Source organism: Quercus suber, unplaced genomic scaffold (genome assembly GCF_002906115.3).
Source record: "Quercus suber isolate HL8 unplaced genomic scaffold, Cork oak 2.0 scaffold_1143, whole genome shotgun sequence".
NCBI classification, from domain to species: Eukaryota; Viridiplantae; Streptophyta; class Magnoliopsida; order Fagales; family Fagaceae; genus Quercus; species Quercus suber.
The window spans coordinates 67939-87704 of record NW_027070545.1 but is presented as its reverse complement, the minus strand read 5'-3'; the positions used below and the strand labels follow the sequence as shown (position 1 = coordinate 87704).

Here is a 19766-nt window from a genome sequence, read left to right as displayed (position 1 = left end):
TCGGGTTGGAACAAAATCGGAACGAAATGTTTTTCTCTTTATGGCCCCTTCTGACCCAATTTGGCAAGAAAGGAAACTGAAATGATGTTTTCTAATTTTTGAATTTTTGAATTATTTTTTTGGAAATTTCTAGCTCGGGTCGGGCTAGAAAATTAGAAAACATCATTTCAGTTTCCTTTCTTGCCAAATTGAATTTTTCTACTATTTTTTTGGAAATTCTCTTGCTCGGGTCGGGTTGGAACGGAAATCGGAACGAAATGTTTTTCTCTTTATGGGCCCTCCGGACCCAGTTTTCTTGAAATGAAGCCAAAATGATGTTTTCTAATTTCTTGAATATTTTTAATATTTCTTTAAAATTCTCTGGCTTAGGTCGGGTTCGAATGAAAATCAGAACAAATTTTTTTCCCTCTTTTTCCAACCCTACTGACCTGGTTTGGTTAGAAATGAAGCCAAAATAATATTTTCTAATTTTTTGAATTTTCTACTATTTTTTTGGAAATTCTCTTGCTCAGGTCGGGTTGTAATGAAAATTGGAAAAAAAAAATTTTCCTCTTTTCGGGCCATCCAGACCAGTTTTGCTCGAAATGAAGCCAAAATGATGTTTTCTAATTTTTTGAATTTTTTTACTATTTTTTTGGAATTCTCTAGCTCGGGTCGGGTTGGAACAAAAATCGGAACGAAATTTTCTTTCCCCTTTTTTCGGCCCCTTCCGACCAGGTTTGCAAGAAATGAAGCGAAAATGATGTTTTCTAATTTTTTGAATTTTTTTCCTAATTTTTTGGAATTTCTAGCTTGGGTCGGGTTGGAACAAAAATCGGAACGAAAATTTTTTTTCCGTCTTTTTCAGGCCCCCTGACCCAGTGCTAGAAATGAAGCCAAATGATGTTTTCTAGTGTTTTGAATTTTTTACTATTTTCTTTTAGAATTCTTTGGCTCGGGTCTGGCTGGAACGAAAATCGAAATGAAATTTTTTTCCTCTTTATGGCCCCTTCTTACCCGATTTGGCATGAAATGAAACTAGAATGATGTTTTCTAATTTTTTGAATTTTTTTATTATTTTTTGGGAATTTTCCAGCTCGGGTCAGGTTCGAAAAAAATCAGAACGATATTTTTTTCAGTCTTTTCGGGTCCTCCGGACCTAGTTTTGCTAGAAATGAAGCCAAAATGATATTTTCTAATTTTCTGAATTTTTTACTGTTTTCTTTTAAATTCTATGGCTTAGGTCGGGTTCGAACGAAAATCAAAACGAAATTTTTTTTTTCCTCTTTTTCCACCCTCCTGACCCAGTTTGGTAGAAATGAAGCCAAAATATTGTTTTCTACTTTTTTGAATTTTTTACTAATTTTTTCAGAATTCTCAAGCTCAGGTTTGGTTGGAACGAAAATCGGAACAAAATTTTTTTTTCCCCTTTTTTGGGCCTCCAGACCCGGTTTGACTGGAAATGAAGCCGAAATAATGTTTTCTAATTTTTTGAACTTTTTTACTTTTTTTTTTTTTTGGGAATTGTCTTGCTCGGGTCGGGTTGGAACAAAAATCGGAACGAGTTGTTTTTTTTTTCCTCTTTTTTGGGCCCTCCAGACCCGGTTTGGCGAGAATGAAGTAAAAAAGATGTTTTAATTTTTTGAATTTTTTTACGATTTTTTGGCAATTTTCTAGCTCGGGTCGGTTGGAATGAAAATCGGAACGAAAATTTTTTTTTACTGCTTTTTCGGCCACTTTCGACCCGGTTTGAGAAATGAAGCAAAAATGATGTTTTCTAATTGTTTCAATTTTTTTGCTATGTTGTTGCAAATTCTCTAGCTTGGTTCGGGTTGGATTGAAATTTTTTTTCCTCCTTTTCGGGGCTTCCCAACCCGGTTTGGCTAGAAATGAAGCGAAAATGATGTTTTCTAATTTTTTGAATTTTTTTCCTAATTTTTTGGGAATTTTCTAGCTTGGGTCGGGTTGGAACAAAATCGGAACGAAAATTTTTTTTTTCCGTCTTTTTCAGGCCCCCCTGACCCAGTGCTAGAAATGAAGCCAAAATGATGTTTTCTAGTGTTTTGAATTTTTTTACTATTTTCTTTTAGAATTCTTTGGCTCGGGTCTGGCTGGAACGAAAATCGAAATGAAATTTTTTTTCCTCTTTATGGGCCCCTTCTTACCCGATTTGGCATGAAATGAAACTAGAATGATGTTTTCTAATTTTTTGAATTTTTTTATTATTTTTTTGGGAATTTTCCAGCTCGGGTCAGGTTCGAAAAAAAATCAGAACGATATTTTTTTTCCGTCTTTTTCGGGTCCTCCGGACCTAGTTTTGCTAGAAATGAAGCCAAAACGATATTTTCTAATTTTCTGAATTTTTTTACTGTTTTCTTATAAAATTCTATGGCTTAGGTCGGGTTCGAACGAAAATCAAAACGAAAATTTTTTTTTCCTCTTTTTCCACCCCTCCTGACCCAGTTTGGCTAGAAATGAAGCCAAAATATTGTTTTCTACTTTTTTGAATTTTTTTACTAATTTTTTCAGAATTCTCAAGCTCAGGTTTGGTTGGAACGAAAATCGGAACAAATTTTTTTTTTCCCTTTTTTTGGGCCCTCCAGACCCGGTTTGACTGGAAATGAAGCCGAAATAATGTTTTCTAATTTTTTGAACTTTTTTACTTTTTTTGGGAATTGTCTTGCTCGGGTCGGGTTGGAACAAAAATCGGAACGAGTTGTTTTTTTTTTCCTCTTTTTTGGGCCCTCCAGACCCGGTTTGGCGAGAATGAAGTAAAAAAGATGTTTTTAATTTTTTGAATTTTTTTACGATTTTTTTGGCAATTTTCTAGCTCGGGTCGGGTTGGAATGAAAATCGGAACGAAAAATTTTTTTTACTGCTTTTTCGGCCACTTTCGACCCGGTTTGAGAAATGAAGCAAAAATGATGTTTTCTAATTGTTTCAATTTTTTTGCTATGTTGTTGCAAATTCTCTAGCTTGGTTCGGGTTGGATTGAAAATTTTTTTCCTCCTTTTCGGGGCCTTCCCAACCCGGTTTGGCTAGAAATGAAGCCAAAATGACGTTTTCTAGTTTTTTTGAATTTTTTTACTATTTTTTTTGGGAATTCTATAGCTCGAGTTGGGTTGGAACGAAAATTGGAACGAAGTTTTTTTTCCCTCTTTTTTGGGCCCTCCCGACCCAGTTTGGCTAGAAATGAAGCCGAAATGATGTTTTTTAATTTTTTGAATTTTTTTTTCTGCTTTTTTGGGAATTGTCTAGTTCGGGTCGAGTTGAAAGGAAAATCGGAAAAAAAAAAAAAAAAAATTCCTCTTTTTCTGGCCCATCGGACCCGGTTTGGCTAGAAATGAAGCGAAAATGATGTTTTTTAATTTTTTTGAATTTTTTTACTATTTTTTTTTTTTTTGGAAATTCTCTAGCTCGGGTCGGGTTGGAACGAAAATCAGAACAAAATTTTTTTTTACCTCTTTTTCAGCCCCTTCCGACCTGGTTTGGCGAGAAATGAAGCAAAAATGATGTTTGTAATTTTTTGAATTTTTTTACTATTTCTTTTGGAAATTCTCTACCTCGGGTCGGGTTGGAATGAAAATCGGAACGTAATTTTTTTTACCTCTTTTTCGGCCCCTTCCGACCTGATTTGCCTAGAAATAAAGCGAAAATGATGTTTCTAATTTTTTGAATTTTTTTGCTATGTTATGTTACAAATTCTCTAGCTTGGTTCAGGTTGGATTGGAATTTTTTTTCCTCCTTTTCGAGCCTTCTTAACCCAGTTTGGCTAGAAATGAAGCCAAAATGATGTTTTCTAAATTTTTGAATTTTTTTACTATTTTTTTGGTAATTCTCTAGCCCGGGTCGGGTTGTAACAAAAATCGGAACGAAATTTTTTTTCCTCTTTTTCGGGCCAACCAGTCCCAGTTTTTTTACTTTTTTTTTTTTTTTTGGAATTCTCTAGCTCATGTCGGTTGGAACGAAATTTTTCTTTCCTCTTTTTCAGCCCCTCCCGACCTGGTTTGGCTAGAAATGAAGCCAAAATAATGTTTTCTAATTTTTTGAATTTTTTTACTATTTTTTTTTTTTGGAATTCTCTAGCTCATGTCGGTTGGAACGAAATTTTTCATTCCTCTTTTTCTGGGCCCTCCCGACCCGGTTTAGCTTGAAATGAATCCAAAAAGATGTTTTCTAATTTTTTGAATTTTTTTTGGAATTCTCTAGCTCGAGTCGGGTTGGTACAAAAATTGGAACGAAATTTTTTTTCCTCTTTTTGGGGCCGTCCCAACCCGGGTTGGCTAGAAATGAAGCTAAAATGATGTTTTCTAATTTTTTGAAAATTTTTACTTTCTTTTTTTTGTAATTCTCTACCTCCGGTTGTGGTTGAACGAAAATCGGAACGAATTTTTTTTTCCTGTTTTTCGGCCCCTCCTGACCCACTTTGGCTAGAAATGAAGCTAAAATGACATTTTTGAATTTTTTTTTTACTATTTTTTTGGGAATTCTCTAGCTTGGGTCGGGTTGGAACAAAAATCAGAACAAAATTTTTTTCCCCTCTTTTTTGGGCCCTCCTGACCCAGTTTTGCTAGAAATGAAGCCAAAATGATGTTTTCTAATTTTTTGAATTTTTTAACTATTTTTTTTTTTTTGGAATTCTCTAGCTCGTGTCGGTTGGAACGAAATTTTTTTTCGTCTTTTTCAGCCCCTCCCAATCCGGTTTGGCTAGAAATGAAGCCAAAATGATGTTTTCTAATTTTTTGAATTTTTTTTTGGAATTCTCTAGCTCAGGTCAGGTTGGAACAAAAATCGGAACGAAATTTTTTTTCCTCCTTTTGGGGCCCTCCCGACCTGGTTTGGCTAGAAATGAAACTAAAATGATGTTTTCTAATTTTTTGAAAATTTTTACTATTTTTTTGGAATTCTCTACCTCTGGTCGGGTTGGAACAAAATTTTTTTTCCCTCTTTTTCGGGCCCTCCTGACCCGGTTTGGTTAGAAATGAAGCCAAAATGATGTTTTCTAATTTTTTGACTTTTTTTTTTTCTATTTTTTTTGGGAATTGTCTAGCTTGGGTTGGGTTGGAACGAAAATCGGAACGAAAATTTTTTTTCTTCTTTTTCTGGCCCTCTCAACCCAGTTTGGCTAGAAATGAAGCCAAATTGATGTTTTCTAATTTTTTGAATTTTTATACTATTTTTTTTGGGAATTCTCTAAATTGGGTCGGGTTGGAACGAAAATTAGGACTGAATTTTTTTTCCTCTTTTTCGGGCCCTCCCCACCCAGTTTGGCTAGAAATGAAGCCAAAATGATGTTTTCTAATTTTTTTTTACTATTTTTTTTTGGGAATCCTCTAACTCGGGTCAGGTTGGAACGAAAAAAGAGAGAATGACTTGAAAAGAAAAAATTATTAGACTGAGAGTTCAAAAAAAGATGATGAGAAAGAGAGTGAAAGTAGAAAAGAGAATGAATAGAAAAGAGAGTGAAAAGAAAATAGAGAGAAAAAATGAGAGAAAAACAAAAAAATGAGGGAGTTTTATGCTAAGGCGAGTGATGTCAAGTGTGCTTTTTATACAAACCAGCCTATATTTGTACTCTTGTACAATGAGACATATTTAATACTAACGAACTTGACGAATCTTTTCCTAGTGTTGTTGTCTCTTTATTGCAGGAATATGAGGACATGTTTCCTAACGATGTGCCTAGTGGATTGTCACCTATAAGAGGAATGGAGTAGGGCTGTCTATGGGTCGAGTCGGGTCAAGTTTGTGCCCAACCTAGACTCGACCCGAATAATTCGGGTGGTTGAAAATTTGACCCGAAACCGACCCGCTTGATCTGGTCGGATTTTCGGTTCGGGTCTCATCAGTTTCGGGTGCTTTCGGTTCGGGTCTCAGGTTTTATCGCCGGGGACAAAAATCTAGCCGGATCTGGCGAGATCTAGCTGAAATCTGGCCGGATCCGTCGAGATATGGCCTAAATTTGGTCGGATCCGTCAAGATCTAGTCGGATTTGTCAATATCGGACTGAAATCTGGCTGAATCCGTCGAGATCTGGCCTAGATTTCGTCGGATAACGGCGAGATCTCGCCGGATCTCGAAGGATCTCGCCGGATGGTCCAAGATTCCTAATTTTTCGCCGAAGAAGGCAATTGTTTCGGTTCGGGTCGAGTGTCACAGGTTTTGAAATGTAAAACCGGCAACCGACCCGCGTAGGTGTCGGGTTAGAGAGTTCAGACCCGCGTCTGACTGCTGGAGATGTCGGATTGGGTGGCGGCGGGTCGGGCTCGGTCGGTTTGGGCAGGTGACCGGGTGGGTTGGACAGCCCTAGAATGGAGTATCAAATTGATTTTGTGCCTGGTGCAACAATTCCTAACTGACTAGCCTATAGGAGTAATCTGGAGGAGACAAAGGAACTTCAAATGCAAATTGAGGAGTTGCTGACCAAAGGATATGTGAGAGAGAGCATGAGTCCGTGTGCGGTGTCGGTGCTGCTTGTGCCTAAGAAGGATGGAATTTGGAGAATGTATGTTGATTGCAAGGCTATTAACAACAATACGGTAAAGTATTGACATCCTATCCCTAGGCTAAATGACATGTTGGATGAATTGCATAGATCATGTGTTTTCACAAAAATTAATTTGAAAAGTAAGTATCCTCAAATTAATGTTTAAAAAAGATTATCAAAGGGGTTGATTTTGTAAATCTAAAACTGAAGAAAGGGGTTATTAGATTGTCCACTTGGACAGGCCTCGGACTCAGCTCGGCATACAATATACTCTCCAACTGGGTTATACCTTGATCTCTTCAAGTAATTACTAATTACATCACCACTTGCTTCCGAGACAAAGAATTAGGGACTATAAAGTCGATATGGTCAAGGAATCCTTTGTCTTGCATGTTTATTGACTCAAATCAATAATTACAAAATAATGCAGTTTGAACAAAATATTTTCCTTTTCACTTCCATCTAAATTCATAACATCGATAAACCCTGTAAAGGTTAAAAAGGCCAAGCAAATATATGCAACATGTTACTGTCATCAACACTCAAATGAAAATTCCCGACAAATTTTCACTGAAAACCAGCACCATGTCCAGATAGAGGACCAGAACAAAAACACAGCAGCAGGAGCACCAGTAAACAGCAGGTCTCCATTAAAGCAGAATCACCCCCATCTGCATTAGAACCTCGCAGATGATCACTGCTGTTCATCCTCAGGCAGCTCCACACCAAAACCTCCTTGCACTAGTCTGTAATACAAAATACCCATAGTTGCCATGCATGCCCTGCATAAGATCATAAAATATGCATTAGTGAAAAGTGAATGCTTTTATGTCTCATATTTCAATTCTTGCATAAGTTTATTAGTAATTAGACCCAAGTAGTCATGATGATAATAATTATTATGACTTTCAAATTCAGTTCATGAATAGGATTGAGAAACAACGTCATTCCTTAAGTTGCTCTATTAACAGAGAGTTAAAATTGTCAAAATCCGCACCTCACCATTAATCCATGTGAGAGGAAGTGGAATTAGTGCTCCAAGAGAATGGAATGTCTGAAGATCATGTAATAATTTGACTTCTAGAACCTTATCCTACAAGGTAATTTGGACTACTAAACGTTTGGCACAAATGGTATGTTGCCAAATGTATGCTGGTCAGCAGTATGCCCAGGCTTCACTATTAGCCCTAAGCATATTCCAAGCTCCTAAGAACTCAGCCACTTAAGTATAGTCACAAGACATCAATTTCTTGAAGCTATTGCCTACTGCATTTTGTTTATCCTTAAAAAAAAAAAAATTGTTCAAAAAAAATTACATGATTGCAATAATGAGCAGGATTTTTCTCGGATCCATCCTTGATGATCTTTGATGCCGCACACGACCTTCAGGGACATCATTGTTATTTGACGCATCTTTTCGCGGGGGTGCTGTCACTGGTAAGGTTGGTAATGCAGTAGACCAGAAAGGAAGCAAAGCTCTAAGAAACTTATGCCGGAATGGACCTACAAATAAGAAACCCACAGGAAGATGATGAAGCAATTCTGATCAGTCCCAGAGGTGGATGGCTTAATTTGCAACATTTTCTATGAAAAATGTCATGACGAAGAAAGTAGCAACATTAATTACTCCATCCCTTTTTGTTTGCCCAATATAAAATATCTAACTTTATAAGAGAACATCATTTAATGCTTTATATCTCAAAGAAAAATATATAACTTCACAAAATTATCCTCATAAACTTCCAAGAATTTAAACCTGAAATATTGGGGAAAGTAATGACATGACTTCTAAAATTGAAAAATATTTTGGGATAGCCAAAGATGGAAATACTGGACAAACAAAACAGGAGGGAGGGAGTAAATAAGAAAATTATCTACTTACCCCTTTTACTATACTTTTTACGATTCCCATCTTCATCATCTGCATAATATGAAATTTCTGAGTTTTGTCGTTCAACATGGAAGGCACCCTTTCGTGTTGTAGCACCAGGCTGGAGTGCAATCAAACCAAACTATATGAGATTTTTTTTTTTTAGATGAATGAGCCTTTCAATTCAATTATTGTACAGAAATTAAAATATACATCATACAGACATCCAACACATGCAAACCCATGCTAAATTGCAAATGGAAACACAGAACACATTCACAAAGTCTGCCATTGGTTAGGATCTATAAGGTATTTCTCAGCTTTTAGCTAAGGCATCATTTGTATTAGCCTATCTTGAACATTTTACATATGATGTTTAAGACAGTTTCCTGTCATATATGCCAGAGTTATCAGCATTATGCTTTACTACTACTCCATGGCAAAAATGTAAAATTCTAAAAACGTTGCATTTTGAAAAGCTAAAAATCGAACAAAACAGAGCCTTTAGTCACTATTTCAGAGGCAAAAGTTGACCATAAAATCCTTTTACACCTACCGGGCTTAAGCCTTTCATAAAATTCCCAGCCGTACTAGGACCATCTACCTCCAGAATGTCTGGAACTTTGGAAGATCCTGCTCCAGCAGCAGCTGAGTATCCTGCAATAGCATTTATTTCGTCTTGTGCTACTAAGGGTGAACTTGCATTGTTGTCCATGCCTCCAAGAGAAGGTACTGCAATTAGAGGATCTGATGCAAACGCAGGAGGAGGACCACGAAATTCGGTTGCTGCCAATGAAACGGGATGACTTCCAAACAAATTCTTCTCCATACCAGTCTGCACAGAAGATAAAAATTACCAAGACGTGACAATATTTAAAAAGGAGATTAACCAGATTAATGATTCCAGCACTGATGTAGAGGGTGATAATCACTAAAAATACAGATATCAGACAATTCTTTTAAGAGATACATGCACTGCACCCTTCCTGTCACATAAAGGGCCGGGTAATGAATTGCTAGCTGTAGATATTTAGGGAAAATCCTGCTCCTTAACAAGACAGAAATTGCACCTACCAAATAAATGAGACTCTAAATGACTGATATATCTAACATTTCACCTAGCCACGTATAGGAGTTCCAGATTAGTGTCAAATGGAATGTGATTACACGTATACCTCTCTAAGTTGCAAGTTTGTGTAAATTCTTTGCTCTCATTTACACAGGAACACATCATTTTCTAAATGACATTTTGTATATTAGTGCCCATGTCAGAATATTAATTCACAAAATATAGCATATTTTTAGACAATTCAAGATTAAATGGATCTGAAATGCAATCTTTTGCTTTATTGGTAAGTTTCACACACACTCAATGAGTTTTGAACCCACAACCTCACCCTCTCCCTTACCCATTCTTATTGGAGATGGAAGTGTCATTTGAACTAGAACTCATTGATGCATCTTAAACACAATCCCAAGGATGAAAGAAATAATAAAATACTGCTTCTATACACAAACAAGTTGTACGCCTCTTTTGTTTTGTTTTGTTTTCTTTTTTCAGATTTCAACATCCACAGCAGATACCTCAAAGATTTCAACATTTACAGCAGGATCTGCAAAAAAAAACCTCAAAGATTCATCAATAGAAGAAAATTTTCCGCCCTAATGAATTGGAGTATTCAATTGTTTCCAGAAACTAATGTCAACTCTTATTATATGATATAGGATAAGACTTTCAGCGAACAAAGCCCAGAAATGCTAGAATAGAGTACACTGGATCATTGGGCAGGTAGGGCCAGCTTCAGACCAGGCCTCAGCTCGAATTAAGGGTCAATGAGCAGGCCTGAGACTGGCTCAGCATGAATGTTGGGCCTAAATAATTTTAGAGCCTGAGTAGATCTAGATCCCAAAAATAACAGCAAAAGTAATTATCATTTTTGTTGTAAATTTTTTTTTTCTTTTTTGCTGGGGGGAGGTGGGGGATAAGAGAGATGACAAATTTGGGTCAAACATTAGAAAAAATACAAGAGGTTTAGGTTCAACAGTTTTATAATTCAAAGAAGCTGCCATTGGGTAGAGAGAGAGAGGAAGCAAATATAGAACTGTAACTCAGCACCCTTTTTTGAGATTCTGAGAAGAGAGCACAGTACGATGAAAGCTGTAGGCTGTGTTCAGGGGGAAGTTATTGTCTATCATTGGGCTCTATTGGTAGAATCAATCAGGGGCCTAAAAGGATGCAGTTTACCCTATGGCAGAAATCAGCGGTTTGAGTCCGCTTATCTCCAACTCATGAACTTAGCTAATTTATCATTCATGGACGTTGATAAGATACTTTCATAGCAGCACCTTAAGATGGCATAATCAGATTCTTTGATTGATTCTTTCCGGGGAACCTTCTTTTTGGACTGATGGAGACAACAAACAAAACAATTTTTTTTTATTATAAAAATATTATAACAAATCTAATTTATTCTAAATAATACTTAATTAAAATAATAAATAAATAGAGTGCTCCTATTTGAAATGCCTTGTGATCTTCAACCAATTCTGTGCTTCAATATAATTTCTTGGAGCAAGTGCTATAGCTTGTTACCAATACTCAGCAGCACAGGACTTAACATTAGGTTAAAGAAATGTAATCAAAGCCTAAATTTTAAATTCTGTCCAAGCATGACCGTTAGTGAGCAGGATTGTTTGGCCAGGAAGGGCAGCAAACCATGTTCAGGTCTAGCATAGACAATCCTACCAAGGGCAAGATTGGAAGAATTCCTAGGAGACGCCCGGTAAACTTAGAAATTACAGAAGAGATAGTGTCACAAAGACAAGTCCACAGAAAATGAAGCAACAGGGGATCCACAAAATCATCTCCTTGCACATGAAAACAATGACATTTTGAGATGGAAGGGATTTCAGTTTCTTTTTTCTAAATCCAAAAGAAATACTTAAAAACACTTTAAACTCATGGACTGATTTGGTGAGTTAAGTGGGTGCCATTAAGGATTGGTGAGTTAAGTGGGTGCCATTAAGGATTGGAGTTCACTTCTTAGCAGCTCGGTATGTTCTTTACCATCAGGCATAGATGGAAATTCCTTAAATTTGGATCTCCTATACTCTTGAGTACATTGTTATTCATCAGCACAGGTTTAGCTTACGATGTATCTGCAAGACCCTATCCAAACGAGCATTGCCAAAAACTATGCCCAAAAGGCAACCTAGTAGCTCACTGCTCTTAAGCACACCAACATAAGATGCCAGCTCTCTTAAATTTGGGTCTAAATCAGTAAGTTAGCAAAGAAGCCACTCTACCAAAGACAAAGGCATTCATATAAACCCAGGGTCAAATTGTCTACAAATAGAGGGAAAATAAAAACGAAAGAAAAGGCAAGGCAGAGAATAGACATTTTTTGTTATTTTTGTAAGTACAGGAAAAAAAAAAAAAATAAATAAATAAATAAACAAGGTATCCTTTCCCTCCTAAATCCCTCAATTTGACAAAATTAAAATGAGGGATTTTCAGGGATAAGGCATCCCCTCTAGATCCTCTCAAATCAATTCCACATCATCTTAAATAAAAATTTTAATCTTAATTTTAATTTAAAATAACAATTTTTTAAATTAAACATAAAGGAACAACCTTCCAAATTTCACCTAACCCAAACAAGCAAAACACAGGAGTCCACATTCCCAACATGCCAATAGCTTGACCACCGTTCTTAACATACCTCGCCTAACCCAAACAATGTAGATATAAATGATGCACTACCCCACCACCCCAAACCCACCCCCCCCCCCCCCCCCCCCCAATCCCATTTAACATACACATGCAACACCAATTTGTCATTATTATATCACACCTTATCAAATTGTCCATTGTATAAATTTTCCTCAATGTAGCTAATCAATTGAAAAACCACTCCTAGCACTCATTTGTCACAACCCACCATCAAATCAAAGATAACAATATCAAGCCAGGATGAAAAGCAAAACAGAATGTGACCTGAACTACAGAAGATAAGACCAACAACAATCCATCACACTAAGAATCAATGAGCACATCAGGATCATACATGCCAAGGAAGTTTAGCAATTCAATGGAACAAGAATTACTGAGTAAGCATTAGTAAAAGTTTACGAGACTGTCGCTTGAGTAATTCTGTGTGTATGTAAGAGTCAAGCATAGACCTTACCTGCATAATAGCTTCCTTCAGCAATGAATGAAGACGTGATCCTGAATCATGAACACTCTTAGGAGGCCAAATCTGCAAGAAAAGGGCATGTGAAGATGAACCATGCCAAACAATAAACATCACATTAACAAAGTTCAAAATAATTCCATAATCAAAGAAAGTTGTTCAAAGCTAAATAGATCAAGTAAAACACCGCAACTAAATGGCAATGTTTACTAGTTACTGAGTATAGACCAATTCTAGTCATGACTGACAATTCATCACAAGACAATTTGAAAAAATTTGTTAACAACAGTAACAAACTTCAATCATTTTAGGTTTTCATGATCCTATACTTTAAGACATGAATTTTAAATTAAAAAAAAATCATATGAAATATGGAAATTGATTTAATTAACATTCTAAATCTATCAATTATTTCCATAAATATCTTACCGAAGTGGAACATGCAGGACACACATATCCAGCTGGTGCTGTATGCGAAGGAAAACTTTTGATATGTGAAACCAAGCAATTTGTGTGTAAGACATCTGAAGCAAAAAATCAATGTACATTACGTTATGCACTAAGAGTTCAACAGGCTTTCTTTCAGAGAGATAATTTGCATGTCAGAAGCAGTAACTATATCTGCAAAATCACATACGCAAGCAACCCAATCGAGTAGTTTGAGGACTCATCCCCTCTTCAAGCGCTACTAGACACTGGGAGCATTTATTTGGCCAATCATATTCTGCATCTATTACCCATTCTGAGTAAGTATGGACCTAGAAAAGACAACAAGATAAATACAGCTTAGGCCCTGAACAACCTTACAACATCATCAACGAGATCTTTTCATAATAAAAATATACAAATGCACATACTTATCCATATTGTGCAAACATATTTTATACCGATCTCTCTTTTTTATAAGTATTTTTTAACCGATCTCTAAAAAAAATAGCCACAAATAAATATGATCAAATTGAATATTCATCTCTTCCATGAAATTCTAGCTCAGAAGTAGCAGAAAGTTGATCCAACATGGAAAAAAAGGTAATGGCATAACAACTTATATCAGTGATCAATCCAACTGATGTAAACTAGGAACCACTGCAAAAGGGAAATAACGTCTTGGAAATGTAGAATATTTTCTGTAAAGTAAAGAAAACAATACATAATGGGGTAGATTTAGGACATGAATTCCAAAGAAAAATCTTTAGAAAAAAATGCAAAGTGAGCACCATCAAGATAGTTCTGTAACATGAATATAAAAACCCTATAGTTTAAATGGCAGACTAATATGAGGACAATGAAAAAAAAATACAAAGTAACTGGGAATCAGTATCTGTCACTCAAATTAACACCAAAGTATACCGTTCATACGTATGCACAAATTTGCCTCAAGAAAAATCTTAATTATGTCAAAATGAAGAAATTATCCACACAATGATAACAAAAACCATCACTAACACAATACAACATGATGAAAGGGAAAGAGGAGAGATCCTTGCAATATATTTTATCTGGGTATATTAGGGCCTGTTTGGCATGCAAGTTCAAACCACAGTTTTCAATGAGTGCTGAAAAATGTGGGCCCAAAAAAAAAAATTGCATCTGGTAAGAGGGTTTAATAAAGAGTGTTTGAGTCACAGTTCTCAATTTAAGGCATTTAAACATTGTATTCAAGAGCATCTCAAGGCTAGTTTTCATATTTTGAGTAACAATGTTAAGTGGTATAATTGTAATTATCTTGAAAACTGTGAGACCCACAAAAATATGACTCCTTACAGAGAGCAAATGACTCTATTCTCTCTCTTTCACACGTTTGTCTCTCTCAGAAATGGCTCTCTCTCTCACACGATTTGGACTCTTTCAACTTCTCTCTCTCATGCAGTTGAACCAGAAAATTTCTATCTTTCTCTCTCTTGTGGTTGAACCACAAAATACCCAAAAATATCTCTTTCATGATCTGTGCTTGCTAATGTGCAGCACTTGAAAGTTGATACAGCTGAGCAGTTCAATTGGGTTGAAGGCTTGGCTTGACAGCTAGAGTTGAGGCTTGGGGCTATGAGCATGGATGGTGGATGCTAGAGGCTATGAAGAGAGTGGAGGAAGAGGTGGAAAGGTGCACTGGTGAGAGTGGTTTTGTGAGTTTTGGTGTTGGGTTAAAATTGGGAAAGAAGAAAGTGAAGGAATGGTGTTGATTGAGAGAGATGAGTTTTGGGTGTTACTGGGTTAGGATTTGTGGGTCTAGGAAGACAAGGAAATAACACACAGAGAGAGAGAGAGAGAGAGAGAGAGAGAGAGGGAGAGAGAGAGAGGGCTGTTGCGAGTGAGTTTCTTTTTTATTTTTTTAACTAACAAGGTGCTGCATTTGTCAGTAAAAATACCCACCTTTTATTAAAAACACATACTCATACCAAACATATAATTGTGTTTTTGCATCGTCAAAAGAATGTTATTAGAAACATGGTACCAAACACATGTTTTGCATTATAAGTACCTTAAAGTTTTAAACACATGTTTTCACAACATTTTTTAAACCACAATTTTCACATCATTTTGAAACTATTGTTTGCAATCACATACCAAATAGGCTGTGAAGAGCCCTCAGAGGGTATCCTTTTTTATTTCACTGGCAACTTAGGGGAAGATCTGAAGATATTCACAAACTATAATTTGAGAAGAAGAGGCTATACTATATTGGATTGCTGTTGCATGTGCTAGTGTAGTGGGAGATGATAGACCACCGTACATTCAAGGATTTGGAGAGCTTGGGGAATAAGCTTCTAGCCTCTTTTGTAGGAACTTTTTTTTATTGGTCTCGAGCTTGGGGACTCACATTTAGTGATTCTATTCCGATGTATATAGACTACCGTTTTCCTTGTACATAATTTCTTGCTTGTAATTCTTTTGATTATTTCGTGCCATTTTTTGCATGAAGTAGTCCTTTTTCAATAAAAACTATTCTTACCTATCAAAAAATATTCTATCTGGATATGCCAAGCTAAATTTGGCCTACAATGATAACAGAGAATTTCAAAAAGAAGAATCATCTATTCACCCATTGAGTTCAACACATCAGAAGGTCAAAAACTGTTCATCACTTTGATATACTCTCTCCCTCCATCTGTTGACCTATTTTCCCTAAATTTAGTATCATGTCTAATCCCCTATTTCAATCTCTTAAAACCCCTTCAACACACAAATGCTAATACAATTAAAATTCAATCACATGATAGCATTACATACGAATAATGAGAGCGCCACAGCTAAATGCTAATACAATTAAAACGAGTTTTAAATACAAAATAGAATAAACAGTGTAACATGATTGAGTTGTGAGCAATGAATCCAATCCATCCCAAAGTAAGATAACAATAAATGATAATAATACCAATGAAAGCAAAAAAAATAATAAATTTACCACGCATATTTGGTGCTCCGGAAAACAGATGCATTCGCCACAAACCGGAACCTTGTGCACGTAACAATACAATCTGGTAGCCTGAAAAACCAAACCCCACCACACACATTATTACCCAACATACATTCCCTACTTTCCCAATTTTAATCAATGCACAAAGAAACAAGCTTTACACAAGAGAGAGTCCACTTCCAGCTACAAACACATTGGTAATAAGCTAGCTAGCAATTAACAGAGTTCAGATAGTGATTTACAATGTAAACCCAAGAGGGAAAAACTTAAAACTATTCCTCGCTTTTCAGTTTTTGAATGGAAAATTGAAATTGAGCTACGAAATTCAGACATAGAAATGAAAATTGGGAAAACGACAATTTGTGCAGCTGATATAGATCGCGATAAATTTCAGATTTCAGATTTCAGAATTGGATCCGATCCAAAACCTCAGGGAAAAAAAAAAAAACGATCAGAGAAAACGAAATATGAGAGATTGAAGCAAATACCTTTCGACATTTGCAGACCACCATTGCATTGACCAGTGCACAGTGTCAAATTAGCCTTTGTTGCAGATCAATTTTGGAGTGAGGATTTGGGGGAAACTATTAGGGTTTATGGATAAAACGCAAAAGGGTCTGAGAGAGAAAGAGAGAGATGAGGTTTGAGTGAATGAAGAATCCAGGTCAGTTGTAGTTGGTGTCCAGATTTGCAATGCTCCTCACGGAGATCCGTTTTGGTTTTTCTCTTTTCATTGTTTTTTTAATGGATTTTTAATGAATTTTTTTTTTAAATAACAATAAATATTAAAATATTTAGTTAGTTGTCACGTTGCAAAAGAAAATTGAAAACTAGCATCTCGAGTATCTAAAACTCGAATTCCAAGATAAAAATCAAGTTTTTAAGGCTTGATTTGTAAAAAAAATCCAAGTAAAAATCGAGTTTTAAAAACTCGAGTTCGGAAAACGCCGCTATAGGGCTTAAAAACGTCACTATAGGGCTTAAAAAATGGAGTTATTAAAAAATTTAGCAGGAAAACGCCGCTATAAGATTTTAAAACGTCAGTATAGGGTATAAAAACGCCACTATAGGGCTTCCTGAACCTGGTATTGAACACTTATGAAAAAATTTTGCAGGAAAACGCCGCTATAGGGATTTAAAACGTCACTATAGGACTTAAAAACGCCACTATAGGGCCGATAAAACTAAAAAAATTTTTGCATGGAACTCGAGTTTCTAAAACTCGAGATTTATGTAAATGGATCTCGATTTTTTAAAACTCGAGATGTCTACTTTCCCTTATAGTTTCAAGTGTTGCCTAACTAACTATATACAAATCATTTTCAAAGCTATTCTGCACATTCCCCCATTTTTAATTGTGTGTGTGAGTTTTCGCCCGTTGCTGTTGTTGTTGTTGTTTTTTTTTTTATTTTTTTATTTCTTTTTTCTTGAGTGACGCATAGCAAATGAATTTAAAAATAATAAAAACGTAATGCAATTTTTTTTAACAAATATAATATATATATATATATATAATGAAATTGCATTGGTTAGAATTCTCCTTTATGGCTTGTTTGGAAGTTTAGAGAGGGAGGAGAGTAGAGGGGAGGGAGTAGTGGGGAGAAGAGTAGAGGAAAATGATTCCCCTCCACCTTGTTTGGATGTTTTTAAAATTAGTAAGGAGAAGGGAGTAATTAGCCCTTCCCCTTGTGTAATTTTGTTAATATAATAAGGGTAAATTAGGTAATTTACTTGGTTAATAGTTTATGTACTCTACTCTCCCTCCAAATCTCTCCAATTTGGGGGAATTAAAAATGGAAGGCTAGAGGGAGTTGAAACCCCTCCAAACCCCTCCCCCTCCTTCCTTAAAAAACTTCCAAACAAGGTAATTAGATTACTCTCCCTCTCTCTACTCTACTTCCCCTCCTTTTTTAAACATCCAAACAGGCCATTAGTACACTTTTTAGCAATAAGAAGGAAATTTTTTCAATTAATAATTACAGTATTTTACTTTTTTTTATAGGACTCTTTCGTTTGCATCTAGTACCGTAGACACTATCGTGATAGATCCAGTGCAACTGAATACTAAACTTAATTTTTACCATTTTTTATATATGGCATTATTTTAAAATTATAATCATTTATAATGTTAACCGTTTATCATTATCATTAGTCAAGACATCATTATTTTGCTATTTATGAGATTCGTATTTTGTTATTATTAGCTATGTTAATTATGATAATTGGATCATATAGACACCTACGAAACCATCTACCATGGTTTTGCCTAGTCTAACAACTACCGATATTGCTTTTACCCATACCCCATTTTGGATCTAAATTTGGGGTTTGCCTTTTGAACACATGTCTGAAGCTGTTGGAAGAGAAATTGGCTACAAATTTGGTAGTGTTATTGAAGTAGATAAATGGTCTTGGCAAGCAGATTAAGCCAAGTTCATGAGAGTGAGAGTAAACTTGCCAATTGACAAGTCTTGAGAAGAGGTGGAAACATTGCCATTGCAGATGGTGAAAGATTTTGGGTCTCCTTTAGGTATGAAAGGCTCCCAACATTTTGCTATGTTTATGGTAAAATTGGGCATGATGAAAAGCATTGCTCAGTAAAGCAAGATGGCCAGCAAGTTGATCATTAATACAGAGAATGGCTTAGAGTTGGTAGTACTAATAAAGGGGGATTTGAGCATACCTGGGCAACTCATGCCCAATTCCTGGAGAATCGTCATAAGCTGCATGGTGATCTGGACGATCATAGCAGATGGAGAAATGATAACCATGAACGAGCTTACCCATCTCTATTGTTTGAAAGAGTCTAGGGAATTTGGGTATTACGAACTCGTTCCTTGGGATAGGAGATCCCGTCTAATAGTTGACCTCCCTTCATCCTTCCGTTACTGGAAGTCAAGATACTTCTTCATGCCTGGAGACAGTTGGGAGACTTTGTTAGATGATTTTTGGGGGAATGTTCCCAAGTTGCTGCGACGGTGGGAGACCCCTCGTCTTGGTGCGTTCGTCTTTTATGCTCACCTTCTTCCTTCCTCATGGATGTTTTCTTTGTTCGTCCTTACAACCTTGAATGGTTTCCTTATTGTGCATTGAAAGAACGTCCTGATTTGCAGAGCCAATTTAGGGAGAGAGTTCAGGAGGCAATTAGATACGTAAAGACGATCGACGACTTCGACGAGCTCGTTGATCCACGTACTTTATCCCGTCACTGCTTGGGACCCGAGCCTTCGATCTACGTCCTTCAAGCGATTGATCGAGAGCAACAAAAACGTAGGTGATTCTGATGCACAGGATCGTCCTTTTTTTCTTTATTATTCTAACTCTTTCTCATTTATTGTTGCAGAGATGACGAGTAAATTTAACAAGGATATGTACACGAAGATCAAGGGGAAGAAAAACGAACCCCTTTCAAGTATTGGACAAAAGACTCTGAAGTTCACTGATAGAGAAAGAGAGAAAGCGAAAGAAAGAGAGAGAGAGACGACGGAAAGGGGCTCGTCTACCCCTACTCTGGACGAGGCAAGGATAGCTTCCCCAGCCATTTCCCTTGAAGAGGTCCCTGCTCCAAAGAGGCAAAAGACAGGCAAAAAGGGGAAAGAGAAGGTCGGCTCCTCTGTTTGGGAGGATGCTGACACTGCCGTTGCCTGGGCAAACGAGTTCTTTACTCCTGAGGAGAAAAGGGAAATTTCGCTCGTGCCTTCTCATCAGATGGTGAACTAGCATGTGCACAAGCTCGTGCAGGTATCTTTTGGGCTGTCTTCGTCATTCTCCAAGATACATAAATATATATATATACATATATATATATATATATTTTTTTTT

General features: G+C 36.4%; 1 protein-coding gene across 1 annotated transcript; it reads right to left on the bottom strand.

Moving 5' to 3' along the window:
• Nucleotides 1-6832: 6832 nt before the first annotated feature.
• LOC112022424 (uncharacterized) lies at nt 6833-16695 on the bottom strand. Its single transcript, XM_024055018.2, has 9 exons — nt 16433-16695; nt 15933-16013; nt 13167-13287; nt 12959-13053; nt 12524-12595; nt 8893-9171; nt 8349-8457; nt 7783-7969; nt 6833-7248 (listed from the first exon to the last, which is right to left on the bottom strand). Exons 1-9 carry the CDS (start codon nt 16454-16456, stop codon nt 7161-7163), a joined length of 1056 nt encoding a protein of 351 aa, XP_023910786.1. The 5' UTR covers nt 16457-16695; the 3' UTR covers nt 6833-7160.
• Nucleotides 16696-19766: the final 3071 nt, after the last annotated feature.

Coding starts and splice junctions, on each gene's coding strand:
- LOC112022424 (XM_024055018.2), bottom strand. CDS start 16,456: ATGGTGGTCTGCAAATGTCGAAAG. Junction 12,596..12,958: donor GTCCTGCATGTTCCACTTCG/GTAAGATATTTA, acceptor CTTTTCTTGCAG/ATTTGGCCTCCTAAGAGTGT. Junction 8,458..8,892: donor TTATGAAAGGCTTAAGCCCG/GTAGGTGTAAAA, acceptor ATTGCACTCCAG/CCTGGTGCTACAACACGAAA.